Genomic DNA, 26,870 nt, shown 5'->3' with positions numbered 1-26,870 from the left:
ATTTGACAAAATGGATACCTCAAGCTCAACATCAATATAGTTAGCTCTCAGTTGCATTGCCAAACGAAGTGCTTCCCGCCGCTTGGTTTCATCACCCTCATACTGACCAGTGACCACCTTCCCAAATTGGTCTGGACAGTACAGATTTCACAAAGAAGCTTATTAACTGAGAAAAAGATTTGACATTTTTGGAGCAGAATCCAAATAAATGCCTTGACGAAAGAAGCAAGTATTGTTCGACTTGGTCTTTACCTGCAAGTGACCAAAGTGAGCAAAGGAGACTGTAAAATAAGGATTTCAAGACCTTGGTGAGGATTGAAGTTTGTCAGACAATCGACGACATCAGCACCGATTTTCTTAGCATTTCTCATTGGGATCAACATTTGATCGATCGACCGTGGTTCCCAGTAGTGGTGTACATTGCCATGTAGGACTGCTTTGCACTTCACTAGTACTTATTTGAAGATCAGATGTAGTGAACTAAAAGCAAGCAACCAGAGGTGGAAAATCAGCCAGATGACAGCAGTCAACATGAGAAAGCATTGACACTTGCTGACCAAATTTATTCGAGGAATTGAAAGAAAAACATACAGATAACATTATTAAGTGGAGCCTGGCATGAAAAAATGGAAAACTAATGTTCAGGAAGGCTTCCCATGTTCAAGAAAAGTTAATTGCTATGCTGGTCTTAGGAGTTGAGTTTACAAGGGAGAATTCTCAGCAAAACTGCCCTCAATAACATGTTAAAGAAGAATAAGCTCATTCAACCTCTAGTCTTATATTTGAGTTTTGACGTTAAATTTTCAAAAATATTATATATTTACATCGAATTAGTTTTATACACAAAATTCCTCAAGTTTTGCAAAGTATCTATTCACAGGATCAAATCTTACTAAGAACAGGTAATTTTAGAAAAGATCCAAACGCAATCCAAGAAAATTCGTCCAACCTTATTGTTATTATCCATGACAACCATTTGACAAGCTTGTTCTTGCCATTTGCTACCTTCTAACTTCAAGTATTACACCAAACATTCTTCGAACTTTGTATGTCTTCCTAGCTATATTTTTTATGCTCTGAGAATGCTACAGATTACATGGACTCGAGTATTGGGGTATTCATAACGTTTTCCAGTTCATTGAACTCATTCATAAACACAAACTGTGGATCTTGTCAAACCATAATATTTGGTTTTTAATGGTTTTTTAAACCTTTTCTGTTCTGTTAATGTTTTTTTAAAGACAATTTTATCTCCCAGAACACCCCTTTCTTGTTTAACATTTGGTTTCAGCCTTGAAAATGGAAGCCAGGACTCACTGTTTAGCAGAGGACTGATACATTTAGTCTCCTTGCATAATAATCAAGAAACCAGCAGGAGAAGAAATAACTAGTTTTCAAAAATCAATCAGCTTTTATTTATGAACCGATATTCGCAATTAAATGATAGTCCGAGATTACACATTACAGCATTATTTATATGGTGCAACACATCAGAATTTGGCTAAAACAATCTCCCGCATGAAGTCCTTCGGAGCTGCAAGCAGAGATGGACAGACAAAAATGAGGTCATTTCAATCATAGATGTAATTTATGAAACTATATATTATACATTAAAGGTTTTCTATTCATCAAACGAGCTTTGAGGAAGAATGACTCTGTGATGGGCTTTATATCTGCGGTGGATAAAAGAATTGTACAAGATCATTAAGGATTGAAGTTGGCAACTTCAGTTAATTTGGATTGCAGGGCTTTGGTTGATAGACAAGTTCTTGCCATTTCCATAATTCAAGTTTGTGAGTAGAACTTATCGACTAGAGTATAAATCCGGCTCAATTCCAGGTTTGCATGACAGTAGTAGGATGGTATAGAAGGTGTGAAGTTCTTCAATTGCTAGCAAGTATTATCCTGGCTCAGCGCAGTGCCCAGTAGGCCTTTGGAAGGAATATAAAGGAGATACAATGAAGAAATACAAGGGATGATCACGAAAGCGATAGAAAGGAGAAGTAGGTGAGATACCTTCTCTGCCGGTGAAGAGGTTGAACTGCCCGATGGCCTGTCTGAGGAACATCTCAACTCCACTCACTGTAATTGCTCCAGCAGCATCAGCATCTTTTAATAGTCTGGTTTTTCTTGGTGTGTAAACAGCATCGAATACCAGTTGGTAGTTTCCCAAGGTTTCCTTAAACAAACAAATATAAGGTTTTAATAATGAAAACCAACATGAAATTCTGTTCTTGTTATGAAGTGGAGAGAATATGAAGCGGAGAGAACCTCGGCCGCGGGAATTCGATCTGTACTCGGATGCATTCCTATCGGTGTTGCATTTGCAAGGATTGCCCCATTCTCAGGCTGGAAATGTGCTAGACTTTCAAAATGTTGAGCTTCACCAGAAACAGCTCGAGCAAGACTCTTTGCTCTCTCTTTTTGGAAAAACATGAGAAAGAGATGAAGAACGTTTTAGATGCTCTTGAATTTCTTATGTTACCAGTTCATAAGGAACTAATCAGCATACTGCTTCAAGGAAAAAGAAGAAAATGACAGTGGATCTACCGAGATCGATGTCGAAAATAATTAAACGGGCTCCTCTACTCTTTGCTCCAACTGCAATTGCTCTTCCAGCACCTCCAGCACCAACTACCACAAACTGTTTCCCAGCCAACGGAGAATTTAAGGATCTGCCATTGACGTATTTCTGATCTGTGATATTCACATGACCAATGCGTATACATCACTAACCAGATCTGATAAGCAATAACTAAGTATTTACAGTCACTTTCAAAACGTATACAACCTTCTAAAGATACAGAGCTGAGGAAGTAATGTCAGTACCTCTCAAAGCATCCTCAATTGCAGTTATTGAACCCTCACAGTCTGTATTATAACCTATCAGTTTCCCATCACAGGGCCTCCTTATGATGGTATTAACAGCTCCTATACACTGACAGGCACAAAATGTTGATTACATTGCAATATGTCAGGGCTAGAATCAAGAACTGTAACATCAAGTATAATAAATTATAACTGATCACTGTTGTCATCCAGATGAAAAACTTACAAGATGGTCATAAACATGAAGCTTCTGTGAAGATGGAAAATAAAAATACCTGTGAAATTACAAAACATCTAAAATGGAAGGTTAAATCACCTTAGCCAGTGGATGGACTTCATCACAGAACTGCACGACAGCTTCCTTGTATGGAAACCCAACACTACAGTTCAGAAAATGAACGAAATGAGAAACTAAATTAGGAAAGACGATGATCTCAACTAAGAGATTAAACCATTCGGATAATGAGATTTGATCTGGTAACACATCATTTGATATAACCATCTTAATTCAAAAATAACTTGAAAGGTTTTATATATCGTATACGAACCAAATGTAACATACAAATAGACGGCACTTCACAATTTCTAGCAATCCTAGCTCCTTCCAATTTTATGCAAAATGAATATTGAACCGAGAAAAAACAAGTTCTTCACATGTGATGTCAAATTAAGCAAAGTTTTATATTAAAATATTGATGCCTTATTAACTTCAAAATGGACTACAAAATTGCATGTACCGTACCTATAACCAGCAAAGTCAGGGCTTGCGTAGACATCAAAGAACTTCTTGAGATCATCGACAAACATGGGGACATAGATCCCATTAAAGTTCGCATGTCTGAAGGTAGGATTATGCAACAGAGGGCCTTTGCTGTGGCCAACTGGCTTTGAAACAAGACCGAAAACTTTAGTATCTGAATTAATGCAGTCAACCTTGTAGGCTTCTCTAAGGCTGTCTAATGTAGGTAAACCAGGAATTGAATTTCCTTCCACGGATCCATAGACTAAAGCACCACCGAATTTGGGGCACAACAGCTGGCTTATGAGGCCTCTCTCCCCCACCGAGTATGCAACTGCTGGCACCTGCGGGTTAAAGAAAAAGCTGAAATTGTATCACGCGAGAAAGTCTGATTCAAAGAAGAATCTATCTTGATCCCAAAGTCATGACCAAAACCTTATCTTATGAAGATTTTCACTCTCATTTCTAATCTCCACCAACTTGATTTTCTTTTTTGGATTCTCTTTGCCAACCCAATCTCGAATTACAACTTGTTCTTTCCCAAGAAATTTGATCTCTGTGTGCATGTATACAAATCAAACATGCTTTAATTTGATTCATAATCTACAGAGTGATACATGCCACATCTAACTAGTTTATTTTCATCCACTCTGATCTTTTGCCATTTCTATACACCTTAAAAGGCATAAAGCTTTTAGCATGATGTCTCATACCTCGCAATGCGAAAGCAAATGAAAAATCCTTTCCATTTCTGTGATATCATCTGCATTAGAAACAACTTTGATGATATCTGCTTCAGTAGCTTGCATGGTTGCAACAAGATGGCTGAGATTTTCTTTCGAGGGGGTTGCACCATTCAAGTAAGATGATACAATGACTTTCCCACCATTCTGATGCTTGTTTTTCAGTTCCCATATCAGCTCAGAGGCAACCTGGATGACATGGGATGCAAGTCAAATACGAGCCAGAGCTTCACAGAATGTTAACTGTGATGATCAACACTGTCATATTGCTACTTATGCAAGTTACAGGCATAAACAATCAACACAAATCACAAATTTCTGCTTTTCTGATACAACTTCACACGTTTTGCAGTTTTCTACCCAATTCAATCCCGAAAAAGAACTTCATAAACTACCTTGAGCTCCAAATCAATATAATCAGCTCCCAGATCATGTGCCAAACGAAGTGCTTCCAACCTTCTGTGCTCATCCCCTTCGTACTGCCCACCTTCCCACTTTGGCCTGGTACAATTATGCTATAATTAACATAAAAGAAATTGAAAGTTTTTATTTATTTATTAAAGCCTGCATCTAGTGCCATATACACGTATCATCCATGCACACACATATGCCTTCTAATTTCCATAAATTCCAAAGTTACAAGACCTGTTTAGGATTTTAACCTGTACGAAAGCTCAAGCTCGTGTCGTGAGTTAATTAGGTTAATCCATGAGTTGATTCCATGAGTTGACGGGTGAATTTATTTATTAAAAAAAACAATTAAAAAAATATAATATAAAATTATTTGATCATTAAATTAACTTGTCTAGCCTGCCAGACCAGTTTTATAGCTATGCTAAATTCATTTTCTTTAAACAACACAAGTATATTTATTATATCTACAGATCCGATTTTTAGCTCCGGCTGATTTTTTTTTAATTTTTTTTAAATAAAATCATTTTGTTTTTAAAATATTTTTATTGAACTAGATTAATCCGTACCGTCCATAACTTCAACCTTGCGCCAGATCAACCCGTGTGGAGTTTAATTAACAATGCTTCTAAGCCCTCGATTATATCCGTGATGAATCTAATGGTTAGCCAATTTCCTTTCATTTTCTTCTGTTAAACTTCCAGCTTTTTTTTTTCCTTTTTTTTTTTCCAAAATGACAAAAAAAAAAAAAAAAGTGAAGGAATCTAAGATTGTCGCGACGCTAACCCACCAGGCACAAACACCAGCGTATGAGCTCCACTTGTGACCCTTGCAAATGGGTCCCATTATAATGTGGTTCCATTATCAACAACAACGAGGTTATTTTTTAAAGTTTTTTTTATATTAAAATAATATATATTTTAATTTTAATTTTTATATTAACATATCAATAAAATTTAAAAATACATAAAAGTATTTTTTAAAAAATTAAATTCTTAATAAACATGTAATCAATCAAGTTACCAAACATTATCTGAATAGTTGTTTTTGTTTCAGTTAAATTCTTTAAAATTTTAAATATTTTTATTTTAAATTAATTTTTTTATGTTTTTGGATTATATAGATACAATAATGTTAAAAATAAAATTTTAAAAATAATAATAATAAAATATTATTTTAATATATTTTTAAAAAATAATAAATACAACAATACACATGGAAAGTCTTGTTCCTAAAATAGAGGAAGACGGGAAAGTTAAAAAGAGAGAGTGAAATTACATTTTTTGCCATTATCAAATGTTCCACTCCTATCTGAATAATATAAAATTTGAAAGTTATCCATATAGTTTTTAAGAGTTTCAATATTATCCTCCCCTGCCTGCTTATGAAATAATTAAAAGCTAATATCCTCACACTTTATTTTATTTTTTCTTACTTTTCCCCCATCTATACTCAAAAACCAAATTTAAAAAATAGGCTATTTAGTGATTAGGAGTAACATTGGACCTTCTTGAAATCTAGAAGGATAAGATTAGAAGATTTTAAAACATAAGGGCTGAAATAGAACATTCATGAATATACAGGGATACAATTTGAAGTTCACTCAAAAACGTGGGAAGAGGAGAAAGGTTTGAGGAGACTGGAGACCTACTCCTCCTATACAAGATCCTTGCCCACATAACGTCAATCCATTTAATGATTACTTACAAGGATAAAACTTTTCATGGGAGACGTTATCCATTCAGAGCCGTCTCCTTCTCTTCGATCACTACTAATTTTTCTCTTTGAACCCTAATAGTTCAAAAATTGACCATATGGGATCGAGACTAATCTAAGAAAAAAAGAAAAAAGAAGTTACCTGTAGACAATGATCACCGGCAATGGCTTGTTTCTGATGATGGTTTCCAGGTCTTGGCTAGGCCGAAACTTGTTAATGCAGTCCAACCTGACCTCCACAACATCAGCACCTTGTGCCTTTGCACTATGCATGTCGATCACCATTTGCTCAACAGATTGAGCCATTAATGGAGCACAAACCATTACAGAATTTGTCAGGATTCCAACACTCCCCATCAGACCAGAAAGATGAAGAAATTAACCAGTAATTTTTGAGACAGAAAAGTGCAGTGACTCGAAAAGGATTGCTGTGTGTTTGCGCGGGGTATGATATATATAGAAGGCAAGATCGACACTTTCTTGGATTCTAAGTTTAAGAAAAACTAAACAAAATAGAAAAGAAGAATGAAAGGAGATCAAAATGAAGAGAATATAATAGAGACCCAGCAATCCAAATAGAACAAGCTCATGCCAAGCAATGCTTTGTTTTTCTCTAGTGGGATTAGGGTGTCTATATATAGCCAGGAAATTAGCAGATAAGGTTTGGTGAGCTTTGCCACGGCCTCCACTTGAAGCAAGTTCTAGGAAAATGAAATAAAAATCTGACAGTACTGAAGCTGTTTCTTGCATTTGCTTTGCATTGATTTATTCAGGTGTATTTTTTTTTAAAGTGTGATTACAACAAAATTAATTGTAAGAAATTAACCACAATTTTTATATTTTTTTTTAATTTTCAGAATCATGATTTTAGCTCGAGAGAGAACTATACATTACCTATTCTACAGATAGTTTTAAAATAATTTTTTATTAATTTATCTGTGATTTTTCTGTCTTGAACGTTAGAAAAAAAGTTGACCAACAAATTAGGTTTTTGTGTCTTTCTTAGATTAGGTTTAATGGCGAGAGTTTGGTTAGGTGAATTTTAATTAATTGAGCTTACTTTGAGTGTGTCGTCAATCAAGAAAGACACAAAAGTCCAAGGAATACGTTAGTTGTATGCCATTTTGCTTCTTGCTAGCCACCAACAAATCTTGCCTCCACGTAAGCCTGGCTGGTTAGGGTTTTTTTTTTTTTTTTTTTGAGAAAACAAAAAAAAGGTTAGGTTTGGTTATTAGTGGGTTTGTGGTAGGTGAGGAAGGGATGGATGGATGGATGGATGGTGACATTACTCACTCGTAGTTAATGTCTTTCTTATATAGCACTTCAATTTAATTAGCAATTCTATTCTCCATCTCTTATCAAGTTGTTATTGGATTCTATCTTCTGAATTTTAGCTTTATTTATATAGAAAATGATTTTTTAAAATCTATTTATAGTATTAAATTGTGATACAATTAAAAAAATTATATATTATTATCTTCAAAGACCATGTCTTTTCCTCAATCTTTTAGCTCTTATTTACGCCGCCTTGCTTCCCAAAAAGAAGATAGAATCTTATGGATTCAAATATTTTTATGATTTTGCTTCAAAGGAGGTGGTTTTTTGTAACTTTATAATATAATTGAGTAATATTGAATGCTAAAAAATCCAGAAAAATATATGAACTATCATACCACAATTTTAACAACTCAGTAATTCGTAAGCATTTTTAAAAGAATTATTTTCCGTATTTTATTATCATTTAGTAAGAGTATAAAATAGCTAATTAATTGAGAGTTTATTGGTATGTTGTAGACCTAATTAAGATAAAAAATAAAATAAAATAGATTGAGAATCCAATCGAGACTGTACTTAAAGGTTGGCGACATCTATGAAGTTTTCTATCCACGAAGGACAGGGAGGAGGTGTATCCACGTCACGCTTAGTTTGAGTATACGACTTACGTGCATGATTTTTTTTTTTAAAGATGAATCTAGTCCACCATCTAATATTATTGAATTTCCCACTTGATTATGATTTTAATTATTTTACTTTATAATTATCAAAATAAAATCTCATCCCATTATTATAATTGCGATATTTAATGTGAAGATACTTAAAATCTAAATATAATTAATTAACTTAATGACTCGAATAAATTCAATGATTTACAAGAAATTTATTGGGTGGTCAATAATTCTAAATAATGAATTAATTTTATTTAATAATTTTTTTTATTAATATAGGTGTCTACATCAGCTTAAGTGTACCTCGATTAATCTCATAGGTCCTGAAGTTAACGACCATGCAAGCCTCCAGTGATCCTGATGGTACTCGAACTCATGACTATTGGGAGAAAACTCAAAGTCATTCAATAATTTTTTTATTAATGTGAGTGTTCGGGCCAGCCTGCGCGCACTTCGACTAATCCCATGGATCTTAAAGTTAACGACCATGTAAGTTTCTAGTGATCCTAAGTTTTGTGAGACTCGAACTAGTGATCTAAAAAATAAATCCAGAACCTGACCAGTTAAGTTATACCCTTTAGAATTTATCATTTAATAATTTTTGTATGTATTTGTAGGGGGAATGAACCGTGGAGGGTGGCATAAAGATTTAGGTTGCTGAAATATGAATTCGGCGGGGTTTATTTTTTGGGCGTCGGGCAGGGGACCAGCCAGTCTCGTGCTTTGAAATTTAAGATTAATATGTTGGCATCGTTTTCATGGTGGTTAAGAAGTCAGCAGCTTCGTACTAAAGTGTTTTTTCATCTTGTTAATTCATATGTTAATTTTGTACTTCTCACCTTGTTAATCTTTATTTTTTTTATTCTATTATAATTATTATTATTGGAAGTTTGAATTTAGGAGAGGAAGTTAACCGATTTTAATGTAAAAAATTATTTTAATTAAAAAATTTAAATTATTAAATATAATTATATCATTTTCTAACATGAAAGTTATTTGAATTTAAAATTTATACATGCTTATTATCATGTGTTTAATTTTATAGAATAAAAATAATAAGATTTGCATTTGTAATTGTTTGATCAATAAGGTTTTAATATAATATTAATGAACTATATCAATCTAAAAATTTAAGTTATTAGACAAGGTTTAATATATAATTTATATTATTTTTTTAATATTTTTTTAAAAATAAAACTATATCTTTCATTTATTACATAATAATACTAAAAAAAAATCCAATCGGGCGAGACAGTCAACCACTACTCTCTCTCTCTTACGCGCGCGCGCGCACACAAAATTCTCCTTTTTCTCTCTTTTTCTCCTTTGAAGGCATGCACTTGAATATATTCTTTGTCAAGCACTCATAATTTTTTTCTCTCTCACACACACACACACACAAAATTCTCCTTTTTCTTCCTTTTTCTCCTTTGAAGGCATGCACTTGGATATATTCTTTGTCAAGCACTCACAAATTTTTTTTATGCAGAGCATAAAAAATAATTGTTATTTCAAGTTAACTCAAGTAACCCAAAGGAAAAGCTTTGCACAAACACAAGCTCATCTAAGAATTTCATACAAATTCATAGGCAAAACATACAATTTCTCTTATATTCTCTTGCCATTTTCTCTTTGCTATATATTATTTCCTCTCCTATAATTATTAACCTAAACATTAAAGGGTTTTTGTTTCCATATAGGACTTGTTTTGCAAAAAATACCAAGCCTAGAAAGAAAAGTCCACATTCACCATAGTCTCCAACGCGACTATAAAAAGCTGATTTTTATTTGAAGTTTTCATCATTTAATCACTATAAAAATCTAGAATTTTTTCCAATGACATAAAAACATAAAAAAAAGAAGAAAGAAAGGAAAGAAAGAAATCTGTGGATGTTGCATTGATGTCATGATATTGAAGTAAATGAATTCACAATTTTCACGCTGTTTAAACTTTATTGAGTAAAATTGAATATTTATTTATTTATTTAAAAGCAAAAGAGATTCAACCCATAGAGAGATCTCTAGCATTGGAATTAGAGAAAAAAAGAGAATGGGTGAAAAACCAAAATGATTTCAATATTTCGAGCATGAGGATCGATACTTGAATCCATCTCTTTATTTATTTCATGTACTTCCATCTTGAAAATGGGATCAATGCTTCTCTTTTATCACACAGCTTGCTGTTTGAGACAGGATGAGAAGTTCTGTGGAGGACCATGCTCCATCACCAATCACTTACTGCTTGTCTTTGTAACGAGACTTCCTCCTCTTCCTTAATCCATAACCAGTCACACTTACTCGACAACTTCAAAATTCATGGAGATAAATTACTAATCACAGCAAGACTTTCTCTGGTTTTTAAAATGCAGGTTGCTATTTATGTCAGGTATGCGTTGCTCAAAAACTCCTAGTCATCATTCATGGCTTTATTGTTAATTTCTCCTAAACATTAACATGAAAAGGGTGGTTTTTTGGGGGCTTTTCCTCCTCTGTTCTTCCTTCTTGTTCATGTTCAGGATTCTTTGCTCAATATTTCTCTTTTTTCTCATTGACAATCGATGGTTTTGTTATTGATTTAGATCTTCAGTTTGTTTTAAAAAATTGAATACATAAAACAATTACTTGTCTGAACCTCCATGTGTGAAAGAGATAGCTCTCGATGTGAAAAACATAACTTTGATGCAACTCGAAGGCTTTTAGAAGCTCAAGATCTCTACTTTCTAGCAGCCCAGAATGCATAATCCAAGTGACTTGGTTTTTTCACTGTCATCTCATCATGTGTTTGTCGATTCACTCAACTGTCATCTCATTTTCCTACTCATAATCTTAAAAAGCAGTTAATAGTTATTTTTAAAAATTAATTTTTAATATCATATATTAAAATGAACCGAAAATATTAAAAAAATAATTAAAAATTAAAAATTAAAAAGAATTTTAAATCTTTTCATGAGCAATTTTAAAATATAAAAACAAACTTAAAAGTCACCGTGAAATTTGACATTCTGACAACCTCTTTAGTTTGAAACAATCTGCTAATCTAGGTGGCTACGAACAGCATTTTAGTTTAGTCCCATTTAATAGCAAAATCCTTCTTGTCAGAGATAAAACCCTATATTTAATTGAGAACTCACAAACAACCATGCTGAAAAGCTAAAAAGGCAAAAAACAAATCTGTGAAATTGCCCTTAAATGTGGTTCAAACTTCGAGCAGAGAGGTAAATCTCTGAGCTTGGAACAGATATACTGCCTCTTTCAACATCTGAAGGGTTTAATTGGACAGGTGGTATTGCTGACTCTCCATGGTAAGCTGTTTAAGCACCTACGTAATTCCTTCATTTCAAAATTCCCAATTCCCAAGCTTTATCATTTCCACCATGAACTCCATTTTCTTCCACATCTCACTTCTTGGATATACTGCCTCTTTCATCTCTTGAAGTGAAGATGACCAGCACAGCAAGAATAGTGGTTCTTGGATAAGGAAATCTATAATTATTCTCTAGCTCAAAACAGACTGAAATACTTCAACTGGTGGAGCCTGACTTCTACATCGAAGAACTGAAATTTCAATGCTGCAGATGTTACGACTAAGCAGGTTGATGGTTGAATTACTGACAGTACAAGTGCTGTGCTCAAACATGAATAAGTGTCTCAAAGTATTCATAAGCATGAAACTTTAAATAAGCACTATAAGGATTTGTTTTCTGCAGCAAATCACAGAGCATTTTTGATCTCCTGTCATAAAGATTATAGGACATTGCTCTACCATCCACAACAAACACAATCGTCGACTCATCTTCCTTTTCAGCCCGGATAAGGCTCAAAACTGACAACGGACATCGATTGGCTAACACTCTTCTCATAGAATGAAGATCCAGATGATACTTTATAAACCATCCTGAATAATCCTCTTTCAGCTCCCAAATATCAAATTCTAAGACTAAACGGCTGATGCCAACGCCCATATGCAAATGGCCTCGAGAACCACCAAAGTACGTAATGTCTAGTTGACATCTCGGAGGCATTGGCAGAATATTCACGCTCTCACTAGAAACATCAAAATATTGCGAGTTCTCTTCAAGACTGCACCAGTGAATAGCATCATTACAAAAAACCCACTCATGAATTTTCAAAGGAGGATTTACAAAAGGAATTTGATTTAAACCCCAGGACCCAGTCTCCGACGAATATACATCAATTTGATATCCACCAGAAACAACTTGGTAGAAACAAACAACCTTATAGTTGAATGATTTTAATGGATCAAAAGCCAAACAAAGAACAGGTGGATGATGAAACTTGTCAAATTTGTGAACAGGGTGAGAAATCCTCTTGAAATGATTGGTGGTGGGATTACAAATAAAAAACCAGTACCCCAAATCAGTTGAGTCTATGCAAGTGGAAGAGCAGAGAAGCAACCCATTACAAGACTGATCAATACAGAATCCAGGAATATTTAGATGGTCCAAGAAGGGAATAGTGATTGGCATAGGCTCATTTTTTAAAGGGACAATTAGCTGAGGGCTGGAAGCCAAGTAGTTGAGCAGGAAGAGAGCAGAGGGTGCTGTTGGTGGATGGTGGTGAGTGTGAGAGGCACAGAATTTAGGGTCTGAAATTAAAGAAAGCCATTGCTTTGACACGCACTTGAACTTAAGGAGTGGTTTTGCCGGTACACGGAGCAAGATTTCAGTAACGAGGTCTAGGTTGTTCCCTATTACTTCTGCTGATGAAGAAGGCACATAGCAAGATTGTTTTAACTTGCCGTCTCTCATCATGATGGATTGATAGCTAAATCCAGATAACAAAACTAAAGGCTGATTGATTGATGGGTTTTGATCTTCGAAGAAAGTTAAGGCTTCTACACAATCTATAGCATCATAATCAGCATTAAAATTTACTGACAGATACAGAAATGGGAAATCAAACAAATTATACTTAGCCGCTTAAGCTTCCATGAGCAGTGAAGACTTGAAGCCCTTGGAAGAATGGCGTGCTCTGCTGCTTTTCGCTGTCGTATTGCTGTTCTCTTTGGTCGTTGACCAAAACAAGGAGTCCCCTATTGTGTCTTCTGTCTTTTCTACACCTACCCATTTTCAGTCGGTGCTTGTCGTTTTGTCACGCTTCAGCCCTGTAACAAGGAGGAGGAGAAGCAGGATGGGCTAGAAGCCCATAACTCAGAACAGATCTCGGCTTCATCTGGCCCACTTACAATAAATTTAGTGGCAGTGGACTTGCACTAGCCTGCTTTGAAAAATAAGCCCCGGAAACTGGTGATAATAGCCCAATATCCAAGAACCCTTAGCCATTTCCTCCTCCTGTGGTCCAAGTCCGAAGATCCGGTTTGGAAAATTAATCTGAAAAAAGCTTGGAAAATCGGATTATTTTGTGGGTTTGAAATTATACTACGGTCATTTTCAAAATAATTTTTTATTTAAATATATATTAAAATAATTATATATATATATATATATATTTTTTTCTTTATTTTTTTTAAATTAAAACTGTAAAAATAAATTAATTTAATATTTTTTAAAGTTAGTGAGTTCTGCCTTTCCCTAAATGGAGGACCTGCCCCACAGCAGGAAAATCAAACTAGAAAAGCAAACAAATAAAAGGAGGAGAGCAACAAAAGGACCTTTCTTCTTATTCCGCTAAAAGAATGGAATTAAAGGGCGTCATCATTACAATTTAGACAGAAGGAAAAACAAAAACAGAGAGAAGAAGACCAAGAGGTACATAGAAAGATAAATTTCAATACTGCAAACCTATTTATTAAATAATTTGAAATGTGGTAAATGAAATGATAAAAAAATACATATAAAAAAAATTAATTTAAAACTAAAATTTGTTTAATTTATTTTTTAAAAAACACAGTCAACTACAATCCAAAACACCCCTTTGTAAAACTTGGCTTGAATTGACGAGTTAACTTGATGACTTATTAAGCTGAAACTTGATTTAAGTTGAATTTTACTTTGAATCATTTTTTTATATTAAAAGTGTTTTTTTACTATTTATCTTTTTTGAACGATTTTGATTCACTTTTTAAACTATAACTTGATAAAAAAAAAAGCTAAAGGAGAATGAGAGTTTATTGTAGCTCAATAGATATTTTACTATTCATTGAAATCGTAAAATGACACAATTGTCCTTGACCTAAAAAAATCTTTGAACTAGGCGTTGGGATAATATTATCTTTTCATCATGACACAATTATTTTTTTATAAATTGTACAATATTGAATTAATCATTTCGTTTGTTATTGCCTGTTAAAATTACTAATTTGACCTTAGAATACAAAAAAAAATGCCTATTACTTAGAAATGTTTTGGTCTTTTCAATTTTTATAAAATAATATACTTACTTTGATGTTCTTAAAGATAAAATCAACATAACTCTTTCACAAGAACTTTTTTTTTGTCATTTTACATTGGTTTTATTACATATTTAGAGGTTAATCAGAGGTATTTTTATAATTTATATATATTAAATATTATTAAAAAAATGCTAGCATGTGTGAATAGCCTAATGCTATTTGGGTGGTGTGTGCGAGACTATTCGACGACCAAACAACACCTTTTGCGGCTACATTTTGAAAAGTCATTACATTAGAGTCACCAAAAAGAACCATTTTAAAGGATCAAAGGCCAAACCCAAGAAAATAGATGATGACAGCCACCAAGGTTTTTTTTTTTTTTTAGCGTGTCTGGGTCAGCTTGAGTGCACCTCGACTAATTCCACGGGCCCTGAAGTTAACGACAATATAAGCCTCCAGTAATCATCATATGAGCAAGTACAAGGTTCGAACTTGAAACCATAGAAGGAACAAATCTCTTAATCCCAAACTTTTACTATTGGATCACTATCTAGATGGTTAGCAACCAAGTTTCTTGACAAGCCACTGAGTTTCAAAGTATTCATGTTCATTTTTTTTTAAATATTTGTTGCTGTGAAATCTATATATAACACAAATACATGGCTTCTTGATGTGAATTTTAACTTGTTGTATTATACCTGCAGTTTAATAAAAGCTAATTCAGAATCGAGGAAAACTTGCAAATTTATCGAATGATCCGAAATTGAAACTCATGCATGTTAAAAAATAGTTGGAAAAAGGGTTCCAAAGAACACAATACAAACACAACTAATTAAGGTACAAGTTTTAGAACCAGCTAATTGCTGCAATACAAATCATGTCAATGATGATCAGTCCTCAACATATGATCAACGACTTTGGAAAGCTTGAATACGATATTTGCAAGAAGAAATGATATGTCCAAATAATATTTGAGCAAAGAAAGTTGGGTGTTTCTCATCTCAGGCATGGTTGCTTTCCTGTTGCTGCTGTGGATATTGATCACCAATCCCTTGACTTGTTTGGTCGTGGATGTTGATCTTGATCCCATCGGCACTTAGTGATCCCTGAGTATGCTTATTGGCACCGTCAACTTGTCCTTAACGATCCAAGAAAATTAAACGAGTTGTAACTCAACTGATATAATTAATTAATGTCACAGAGAGATATTTGATTCAAACTCTTTTTATTAAAAAAAAAAAACTTGTAATACTGTCGAAGTATATCACGTAACAGATAATATTCTGCTTGCTAACCTGTAGTTATTGCAGCAATGGCTGCTGTTTTTCTCTTGTGGTGCACTATAAACCCCACAATAGCCCAGAAAAGGCAGAAAATTGGAATGACGGTTCCAAGTATAATGGGAAGCTTGTTTCTCTCTTTGCTTCTAGTAATTGGATGACAGGGTATGTTGTTGGCATATATCCATTCTAAAACACTTTCATCCACGTAAAATCTGGATCCTTCACAATCAACTTCAACTAGAAATTTCAAGCATACAATTTGAAATGGTTAGACAGAAACTCGAAGTGGGGGTCTATAGAAACATAAAAGAAAGAAAAAAGGTAAGATCTTGGTGCTCAATGCTTACTGCTTTTGCTGCTAATTGAAGGAGTACTTGTGGTGCTGCTAGTAATGGGCTGACAGGATATGCCGTTGGCATACATCCATTGCATCAATACTTCATTGTCGTAATCGGATGCTTGGCAATAAACGGTAACTAGAAATTTTAAGCATAGAATTAATTTGAAATAGTTAGACGCAAGATCTTAGAAGTGGGCATCCATCTATGTATTGAAACAGGAAAAAAAGAAATAAATAAATAAAATATCACCTTGTGCATCTACAATATTTGTTGAGAAAACGAAGAAAGCCAGGACGAGTAACACCAGGCAACTAGCCATTATCAACACTAATAGAGGTAGCACAAGAAACGGCTCAGCCTTCTGTATTATATACTGGTTGCAGGCGCGCAGTGCTTGCGGGGATCGGAGATTAATAATTTTATGTAGTCTTTACTATTTACGAATTTGAGAAATTATTACTTATCGGTAAAGAGTTTATTAGGGTTGTATTTGGTTAATGTTTTAATATAAAATAAAATAAATAATAATATATTTGGTTGAAGAAATAAAAATAAATATTCTTTCGTTGGTCTTAAAATAAATTCTCACAATAAATTATGTCTTTCTGTCTTTTATTATTTCTATCTTTTTTATTTCAAAACAGTAATTTAATAGTTTTCATGGAAGATACTGTGATAAAATGTTATAAATAACAATGTATCAATCATTATATATATATATAAACAATTTCAACTATGTATTTCTCCTATTATTATATCGATATATGTGAACAATAAAACTCTATATGAATTCATCATCCAAATGCAATGTATAATTATATCATTTTCTCTGGAATTAATACTTATCCTATATTTTTTAAGAAATAAATATTTTTTTTTAAAAAAACTAGCTATAGTATATGAAAACTTAATAAAAACATCCTTACTGTTAAAACTGAAAAATATATATAATTAACACTCTATTTTTCACTTTATACAAAATGGTCAGATCATTTTTTCTTATTTTAATTAATTATCATTTATCAAATGGGCTAATATAATACCAATTGGGATTGAATACATTAATTAATTATCATTTATTAAATGGGCTAATATATCCTATATTTCGCAATGTTGACATTGACTTCTCTGCCCTATTGATATTTGTTAATTTCCTCGAATCTTTACAGCTAAAAGTGGGGAATTAATTGATAGACATGCACTATAACAAGGAAGTCAAGGAGTTGACAATGAATGTATAGGAGATTAGGCAAATTATTTATGTAAATTATAACTTAATTAGTGCTTGTAGTTTAATTAAAATAATTGATTGAATATTCTTATAGTTTTAGAAACTGTATATTTAATCCAAATATTTTAAATTATTCATAATTAAATCCTTTTATAAGTTTCATGTTCTTTTTTTAGTTTTTTTTTTCTTTCCTTATTGAAAATAAATAAAAAGGGATTAGGTAAGATGGAAAAATTTTACAACAAAAGGTCTTTCATGAAAAATTAAAAAAATTACTAAATGAGGATGGTAAAAAATTATCAAAGGTCTATTTAATTAATTATTTCTAAGCTACAAGGACCAATTAATTAGTTTAAAATTACAAGGGCTAAGTAAAAATGATTGATACATTCATTTACTTGTTAGGTAGCCATAATATAGGCGTATGAAGAGTATACAATATCAATGTAAATGGTGACATCATAATCCGAGAAAGAAAATCATCATGATGACATGGTCAAAAGAAGAAAAAAGTCAACACTGCATGATTAAAAAGTAAAAACAAGTTGATAATTGAATCAGATTCATCGTTGGTATCACGTATTTTCATCATTAGATGAAAAAACCCCTATCCGATATCGATTTGTGAATTATTTACCTATATTTTCCATTTCAATCCATTCATTGCAATTTAACTAAATTAGAAATGACACTATAACAGAGAAATAGGGTGAGTAATGATAATATTATTGCTCTGTTTGTAATGTGTTTCAACCTATTTTTTAAAGTATTTTATATTGTTTTTCACTTGAAAAAATATCAAATATTTTTTTCTAGGTGTTTTTTTTTATGATTTTGATATATTAATGTTAAAAATAAAAAAAAATTATTTTAATGCACTTTAAATTAAAAAATATTTTCATAAAAACATATTACATCATATTACTAAATACACACTACAAGAGTGAAATGAAAGTAAATAATAATGACTTAAAGTTTAAGAGATTATATTTAATTAATTGAAATTGAAAATACACCAAAATAATAATAAAATAATTTATTTTTTAAGGATTGATGAAATGTTGGGTTGAAATAATGGGTTTTTTCCCATTGAATTACTAGAGAAAACAAGGATTATGCTAAAAAAACAAATAATTAGGGTTCATATATAGTTATTTATAGTATTCTTAGACATCACCCCTTCACATAATATAATATAATATAATATAATGTAACAATATATACTGATATGGTTATGAACTAAATTGAGGCTTCCTTGCATAATGAAGGACAACTTGGAAATTTGTAGAATGAGAAATTTTGAAACTCTTAATCTAAAAAATGGCTTACGAAGAAAATAACTATACAAACATAGTAGATGTACATTTTTATTTGCTAATAAGTACCGCATAAAAATGTAATGCCATTATCAGCTTCCTAAAAAGACATGCTATTTTACTTTAGGAAACTTGGATGCTATATTTTCATGGAGAATGATATGCTAAAAGAATAACTGAGGAAGAAAATGTTATATGTTTTTCTCTATTATTTATAATTGTTTTTGATGTTTGTGCATTCGATTGATTACTATTCATTGTAGTTGTTGTTAGGACCCTAACGAGGAGTCATATGCTATGTTGCTCCTAAAATCATTAACCAAACCTTAATGAGTTCCATTCTATTTTCAGAGACTGTTACTATTTCACTATATAAAACTTCGCTATAATTTAAAGTGTTTGCAACACATCTTTGAAGTTTTGATGACTCATAGTTGTTTTTTTTATACCAGTAATCCCTTTTATAGTGTTCTTTTCTACCACAATTATAGCATTTCTCAATTTTTTTTACTTCTTGATTTAGATTATTCTTGTCTTTGACTTCCACTAGAGCCACGCCCCATTGATCTTCCTCTTGACATCATAATGTCTTTGTTTGGTGTGAACTATTAATTTTGTTTTCTTTGTTCCTATGCCTATTTTTTTATTTCAAAATAGCGATTGCAATATCATCGAAGACTAGATAGTCTATGAGGATGTTATTGGTCAGGTTGATGATGAGTTGATCATATAAATCAAGTTGACTTTGAAGTAGAAGCTTTGCACATTCATTTTCCTCTATTTGCTGACTCAACATAGTGAGTTGTGAAAATAAAGTTCTTGTAGTGTTGATATGATCAATCATTGTCTTGGTTTCTACCATTCGTAAGGTATAAAGTTTCATTTTTAAAAAGATATTATTATGCAGAAACTTAGACTCATATAACTTTGTCAGAGTAACCCAAATCTTCCTTGTAGTTTTCTTTTCCGCCACACTTGATAATACATTGTCATCTAATGCTAAATGTATGTTAGTAATGGTATTGCTATCCATCTCAATCCATTTAACCTTATCAGTGACCTCCAAGGGCCTTTCTCTAATTGCTACCAGTCAATTGTTTTTCTGTAAAACTGTTTTCATTCTCATTTTCTATAGTGAGAAATTGTTCTCCTTGAACCTCTAAATCTTGTATTTTGCTACCATTTTATTCACTATAATCTATTCAACTATCATTGTTTCACTCATGAATTGCAATGTATATGAAAATAGTACTTATATAAAGTAAATTTCTAAGAAAGATTAGAGGAGTCACAAATGGTCCCACTTAAAACTTAATTTACTCATACATAATTTTCTAGACTGTATTTATTTACTGTACTGAATTTTTGTATATGTGAACAGTAACGTATATATGAACAATATCGTGAACAATGTTGTATGTGGACAAAACCAATCAAGCTTTGCTATCACTATCAAGATCCTGACAAGCAAAATAATGATACACAACTCAAGAGCACATGGTAAAATGAGAAATTAGACACATAAAAATTTATGTGATTCACTCAAATTTGAATATGTCCACGAGCAAATATTCTCTACTAATATGAACAAACACCTTACATACTTTTTCACAAAAACCTTATAATTTTGTGTGATTTCTTTCCTTTCCTTCCCTTTTTTTTTCTCTTGTGTTGCATAAAAGACTTGAGATGTAGCCTATTTATAGGTTGAGGATCCAAGCCTTCCTCTTAATTTTCTAAGTTAGGCGCCTAATATATTTATGATAGAAGCATTTAGTGCCTCTACAATTGTTTGGTTATGTTGGTATATTGACACCATTAGATTGTCCTGAATAATCCAAGAAAAAAACCTCAAAATGTAATATAAATTTAAATTAGAAACCAAATTGAGAATTTTTAATTGAAAAATATGTTCTTGCTTCCTTTTGTTATAATACAAATATGGTCTATAATACAAATATGATCTACTTGGGATAAGTTATGAGTTCATGATCAGTTAAATCTTTAAGTTAATGATATAAAGAGTCATTTTCAAGCTTATAACTCGTTATAGATATGGCTCCCTGAATTTTGATATATTTCATACAAAGAGGTCAGGTTTATGATTTCTCTTGAAATAGTTAAGATTATCATTAGTAGAAATTAAGGGCTTAAAAAATGCCAACTAAATGGGATTGATTGAATACGTGCTCTGAGGACGCCGATTTTCCTGAATCCTCTTCGTTCTTGCGTTGTTGACTTTGACTTCACTGCCCACCGGCTTATATATTCCCTCGAATCTTACAGGGAAAACTGGAAATTGCTAGCCATGCTCAACAAGTTGACATTATACATACAATATATACCTTTGATGGATGGAGGAAGAGGACAGGCAAATTCTCCTAGTTTTTTGTTAGGTAGACAAAACGTCCCCGTATGAATATGTCATCGTCAAGGTCAATGCTGTCAGTGTCATGCTAGCTGATCTGCCTTTTATACCAGGCCCTCTCTCTCTCTCTCTCTCTCTCTCTCTCTCTCTCTCTATATATATATATATATATATATATATATATATATATATATATATATAGAAGGAATGAAAGTTATCATATGAATTAAATTTGATATTGCACGACAACTTATCGAATGAATAAATGATACAAACCATCTAGATGGTGACCTAGTGGTAAGAGCTTGGGACTAAGGAGTTTGCTCCCTCTTAGGTCTCAGGTTCAAACCCTATGGTTGCTCATATGATGGCCACCGGAGGCTTACATGATCGTTAACTTCAGGGCCCGTGGGATTAGTCGAGGTGCGCGCAAGCTGGCCCGGACACCCACGATAATAAAAAAAAAAAATAATTGATACAAACCCATTCTTAAGATGATTGTTTTTTCAAGAATATCGATCGGTATTTAGAGCACGGTATTTTTTTTAAATTTTAAATTATTGTTTAATTTACTTAAAATTATTATTTTATCATTTTAATGTATTTATGTCAAACATAATTATTTTTTTAAAAAAATATTATTTTGATATATTTACTAACAAAAAAATATTTAATTTAAAAAATAATATTTATTGCTATATCAAATTAACACCAACTAAGTGTAAATAAATTTCAGTCTTTATAAGTGCAACCTACTAATAAAAAGATTAAGGATACATTTGAAATAATTTTTAACTTTGAATGATAATTTAAAATTAAGTTTTTTTTTTCATAAATTTCCTATTTTTTATGATAAAAATGAGTTTAGTTAAAAATTTATTAAAACTAACTTTCATGATAAGAGAAATAGTATAAGTTAGAATCAGTAAAGAAATTTAATTTAATTTATTTTTATAACAAACTTTAATTGAAGTTAAAAAAATTTAACTAATAAATAAAGCTATGATTTTTCTTGAATTAATATTTTTAAAAATAAATTGAATCGATTTACCAAATTTGATTGTAACAGATAGAAGCAAAGTCTAAAACAATCAACGAGGAAACTGGAGTAGCAAGAACTAAGCCAGAGTGCCGCAAGACAAGTCTTCTGCGAAAGAAAGCTATACATCGCCTTTTAACGTGTGGAACCTGCAAAATGCCCGCTGTCCGTACTCTAGCTCGTAGCAACGAGGGCTTGAAAGTTTAAAGGCTTAAATTATTAGAAAACAAATACGTTGATCATGCCTAGTCACTGCATAAATATATATGATTAGAAATTGATTTTATATATATATATATAAAAAAGCTTCATTGAAGAACACTATTACATACACACTCATATTTTGATTTTGTAATGCATTATACATGCAAAATCATTATTTCAAAACACGATAAATGTTCTTGAAGTAATGTCCTTCGGACATTTCTTGGCATCACCCACCTGATGATGGCCCTAGGTTCCTAATATCTGACCTTCTACTCTGGGAAACAATGGACACTACATCGACCGGCGAATTTAATATGCCGAAAGTTTTGAGGAGAAAGTGGATTGTTTTCCGGCTGGTTGCTTTTTCATTGCTGTGGAACCGATTGATCACCATTCTCTGACGTTGTTTGGTCTTGGATGTTGACCCTGATCTCATTTATCACAGCTTCACCAGCTTGACCCATCATCGTGTTGGCAACACTAGGCCTGTTGGCACCTCCAGTTTTTCCTTAACGACCCAAGAAAAGAAGAAATTAAACGAGTGTTACAAAAATTAAAATAAATTTGTTCAGGTTATATCATATTATAAATTGTTTTCTGCTTGCTAACCTGCTGTGATTGCGGCTATGGCTGCTGTTCTTCTCTTGTGATGCACTAAAAATCCCACAATCGCCCAGAAAAATACGAAGATTGGAATTGTGGTTCCGAGTATCACTGGAAGCTTATTACTCTTTTTTCTGCCTCCTGATGGAGTTGATGTAATGATAGTGCCATCAGTACTAGTTGGCTGACAGGACTTGCCGGAGACACACAAGTCTGGATTGCCTGATGCCCTGTAATTTCCCAGCACATTATGTGAGTTAATCATCGAAGTAGAAACTACAATCTGAAAATTAACGAGGCATTAGAGATTAATTTCAGTAAATCAAACTGCCGTTGCATAGGTACTTACACAAATTTCAACTTCTTATTGCTTGATATTGATTGAGGTATTGATCCACTGAAGGAATTATCTGCCAAACTCCTAGATTGAAGAAAAAAGAAGGGAAAAAAGGTTGTGTTATTTTGTCGAAAATGTAAAACCCTTTGAAATTTGCTTGTCAGGGGCACGCTGTATCCCCAGGACAGAGTATTTTGCAAACACTTCTGTCTCAGGGAAAGCACGCCAGGAATTCTGATGGGAGCATTTATAAGAACTAAGAGCTTATGTGGGAAAATCTTACAGATCTTTGAGGTTAGGTAAGGCGCCAAGAAAATCCGGAATCGGTCCAGTTATGCTGTTATTATGCAAATCGCTGAAATCCAATTGGAAAACAAAAGGCTAGCAATGTGTTAGAAACCAAGAAAATATCTGAAATTAGGTCAACTCATTTACAGTTTACTTAATGATTGATATTTCACTCACATTGTCACAAGGGCATCCATGGAACTAAAATCTGGAAGTGGATCTGAAAGACCCAAGCTACTAAGGTCCCTGAAAGACCCAAAAACATCCCCAAAAACATCAGGAACACAAATAAGTTTCAGCTGAACAAAGACAATAATTAAGAGGAAGTTGACTATTTTCATGATGAGAGCAGGAAAAGATGATTTACAATGCTGTTACGCGAGGGATGGCATCGTTGCTACAACTAATCCTTTCCCAGGTGTATGGAGAAGGGAGACATGGATCACCAGACCAATATTCTTGTAATACACTAAATGTGTTTTGGAGTTCACCTAAACCTTCCACTGGCAAATTAAACATTGAAGTTATCTGTCAGTATATTTTTGCAGAAATTCCAGTATTAATTGTATGCTAATTATCAAGTGAGCTTAGCTATAGTGTGTCAAAAAGAATATGCATACCATCTTTACTATTGGTTCCATCTGTCAGGCGATCACTAACAAAAAAGACTTCCATGGCATTGATAAGTGGAGGAAGTTTAGAATCAGTGGTGGAAACCAAAGAAATTGAGGTGTTTGCCGAAGCAGTGAAGTTAGCAGACATTTCCTTCGCTGCTCCATAAGGTGGGATTATGGGCTCTGATTTCATGTTATCGATGTAAGCGTTGAAGGATCTTTTCTGAGTGGCATCCAGCTCGGTCACTTCAGAGAAATACAAGTTCATGTAGACTGAAACATCTTGATCCGGAAAACCAGGGTTCAAAGTGATAGAAGCAGACGTGTTAGAGGTTGTAATAGCATTCTGCAGGACTTCTTGTGGAGGATTATCCGGTGCATTAGCAACATCGATGAGTATTGCGTCGCTTGCAACCAAAACTAGCCCGCTACCAACTCTTGCTGGAACCCAAATGCGATCATAACTATCATTCGGGAACCTGAGAAATTGTCCACAGCTTGTAAACACTTCACAAAAAAAACAGTAATATATAGTTCTAATAAATTAAGATTGTCAGTGATTGACCATACCTTACTGTTGTATTAGCACCATAAGCAATCCTTGACCTTAAAAACAGCGCATAATTCGGATCGACATCGCCATACATTTTAGAATCCAAGTTCCTAACCTCAAGTGCTGATATAAATGGGAACTGGTTAGGTTGTGTTTGGGCAAGACAGATGCTTGTTGTATCGCTTTTGACAACATACATTACTTCATAATATACAAGTTGATCAAGTGAGGTGTTGACAGTGGCCCAGTGGTTTCCATCAAAAAGCAGATCAAAAGATGGAGGAGATGATCTTTTGTCATAATTCCCATAGAAGAAGCTGGCTCGAACAAGAACTAGACTGCCCTTATCGGCTGTGATAGGGTAACAATTCTTCTTTAGAGTTGTGAACACCCTTAGAGTGTTCATTACATGCGATGCTGTATTGCTGAGTTGCACCACTTCAGACTGGCTGTTTTTGAAGAGGTCATCATCTCCTATCCACACTATAGAATTCTCGTCCGCGTAAGAATCGAATGCTCCACAATCAATGCTAACTGGAAAAGCATACATTTTGAAATATGCAGTTAGGCATGCATTTTTTTGAAAATTACGAGTGGGTTTACCTTGAAATAGGAAGACAGAAAAAGAAAAGAAAAGAAAAGAAAAAAAGAATCTCACCATCTGCGTTTCCTGAAAAAGAGAGGAGAGCTAGGAAGAGCAACACAAGAAAACCAGCCATGATCAGCACTGAGAGGGGATAGACACAAGGCAAGAAGAGGCCTAGGTTATGTCAAAATATATATGGACATCACTTGATATTGAATTTAAGCTAGGTGGTCTGATTATAATTTATTTTTTTTAATTAATTTCTATAATGTATACCTTGTAGTTTTGTCCTCAGGCAATGCCAAGTGGTCTGGTCTTCATGCCGTGTACGCTGTTCACGGCCGTATCAATTCAGACCGAAAGTGATTTGCGGCGGCCTATGATTTATGACTTTATTAGCTAAGGCTGTCCTCTATATATTTCCATGAACCCTTGACTTGTAAAGTTCATAGTTATCTCACTGCTCAAGATTCATTTTTTTTATATATATAAAAAAAGGATTCATTACATTGGATTATCCAGTTAGCTTATGAATTACGTTAATTATTTTTATTAAAATATTTTTTTTTATTTTGATTTTTTAAATTTCTCTACAATTAACCCATCAAGATTTTGAGATAGTGATGGTAATTTATTTTTTATTTAAAAATATATTAAAATATATTTTTTTTTTAAATTTATCTTTAACACAAGATATCAAAACAATTCAAAATCATAAAAAAAAAAAAATTTAAATCAATGCATTTTTTAAATATTTTTGAAAATATAAAAACAAATAAACTCTGGGTAAAATCAATTAAATTACTGAAACCAGGTTTCATCAGGGAGTTTCACTGTATCTTTTTAAACTGATCATACTCGGGTAAAGCTCAAAAGTTTTCTAGATGGAGTTTAATAATTTCTTGTTGTCATCATTTCGTTTTGGAAGTTGACATTGACTGGGCTGCTCACTTGTACCCATGGTCTCCGAATTTTACAGGGAAAAGGGGGGAAATGCTAGCCATGGGCGACAAGTCAATAAGCCAGACATAGCCATGGGCGACAAGTCAATAAGCCAGACATAATTAGATACGCGCTTTGAAAGTTGAATCTGGACAAGGTATTTGGGAAGGAGAAAATGGGAGGCGAAAAAGAAGAGGAGGAAATCAAGTTTTTGGAATGTCCAAAAGAAAATAAAAATTAGGGTTTTCTCATTGCTTGCTGCCTTGTTATGGTGAGTTGAAAACCATAGCTCTTGGTGGTTCATTTGCTTGCCTGAGTGTAGAGTTAAGTGATTTCAGTACAGAATGTTATATATATATATATATATATATATAACAAATTATTTTTTTATTTTTTAAATTAATTAATCTAATAATTATGCACATCTCCTCTCAAATTATTTAAATAATTTAAATAAAGAGTTAT

General features: G+C 33.0%; 4 protein-coding genes and 1 long non-coding RNA gene across 5 annotated transcripts; all 5 read right to left on the bottom strand.

Annotated features, from left to right (window-relative positions):
* Window positions 1–1,391: 1,391 nt before the first annotated feature.
* On the bottom strand, window positions 1,392–7,054 carry LOC133694702 (bifunctional 3-dehydroquinate dehydratase/shikimate dehydrogenase, chloroplastic-like). Its single transcript, XM_062116365.1, has 10 exons — window positions 6,581–7,054; window positions 4,707–4,812; window positions 4,282–4,500; window positions 3,572–3,912; window positions 3,146–3,209; window positions 2,830–2,938; window positions 2,551–2,697; window positions 2,272–2,420; window positions 2,017–2,179; window positions 1,392–1,534 (listed from the first exon to the last, which is right to left on the bottom strand). The coding sequence occupies exons 1-10, from the start codon at window positions 6,793–6,795 to the stop codon at window positions 1,491–1,493; spliced, it is 1,557 nt and encodes a 518-aa protein (XP_061972349.1). The 5' UTR covers window positions 6,796–7,054; the 3' UTR covers window positions 1,392–1,490.
* Window positions 7,055–11,355: 4,301 nt separating this feature from the next.
* On the bottom strand, window positions 11,356–13,475 carry LOC133694705 (uncharacterized). Its single transcript, XR_009842325.1, has 2 exons — window positions 13,317–13,475; window positions 11,356–11,939 (listed from the first exon to the last, which is right to left on the bottom strand). It is a non-coding gene; the product is annotated as an uncharacterized LOC133694705 (long non-coding RNA).
* LOC133694703 (F-box protein At5g07610-like) lies at window positions 11,541–13,323 on the bottom strand. The gene has a single exon (XM_062116366.1). It carries the CDS (start codon window positions 13,154–13,156, stop codon window positions 12,014–12,016), a length of 1,143 nt encoding a protein of 380 aa, XP_061972350.1. The 5' UTR covers window positions 13,157–13,323; the 3' UTR covers window positions 11,541–12,013.
* Window positions 13,476–15,450: 1,975 nt separating the features above from the next.
* Window positions 15,451–16,677, bottom strand: LOC133694704 (uncharacterized). Its single transcript, XM_062116367.1, has 4 exons — window positions 16,571–16,677; window positions 16,328–16,456; window positions 15,993–16,217; window positions 15,451–15,835 (listed from the first exon to the last, which is right to left on the bottom strand). Exons 1-4 carry the CDS (start codon window positions 16,638–16,640, stop codon window positions 15,699–15,701), a joined length of 561 nt encoding a protein of 186 aa, XP_061972351.1. The 5' UTR covers window positions 16,641–16,677; the 3' UTR covers window positions 15,451–15,698.
* Window positions 16,678–22,517: 5,840 nt separating this feature from the next.
* On the bottom strand, window positions 22,518–25,647 carry LOC133694701 (uncharacterized protein At1g24485-like). Its single transcript, XM_062116364.1, has 9 exons — window positions 25,536–25,647; window positions 24,895–25,411; window positions 24,331–24,803; window positions 24,078–24,213; window positions 23,888–23,956; window positions 23,706–23,777; window positions 23,435–23,506; window positions 23,092–23,315; window positions 22,518–22,990 (listed from the first exon to the last, which is right to left on the bottom strand). Exons 1-9 carry the CDS (start codon window positions 25,594–25,596, stop codon window positions 22,848–22,850), a joined length of 1,767 nt encoding a protein of 588 aa, XP_061972348.1. The 5' UTR covers window positions 25,597–25,647; the 3' UTR covers window positions 22,518–22,847.
* Window positions 25,648–26,870: the final 1,223 nt, after the last annotated feature.

Source organism: Populus nigra, chromosome 5 (assembly GCF_951802175.1).
Source record: "Populus nigra chromosome 5, ddPopNigr1.1, whole genome shotgun sequence".
In the NCBI taxonomy this organism is placed as follows: Eukaryota; Viridiplantae; Streptophyta; class Magnoliopsida; order Malpighiales; family Salicaceae; genus Populus; species Populus nigra.
The sequence above is the reverse complement of the archived record's forward strand: the minus strand, read 5'-3'. Positions and strand labels throughout refer to the sequence as shown.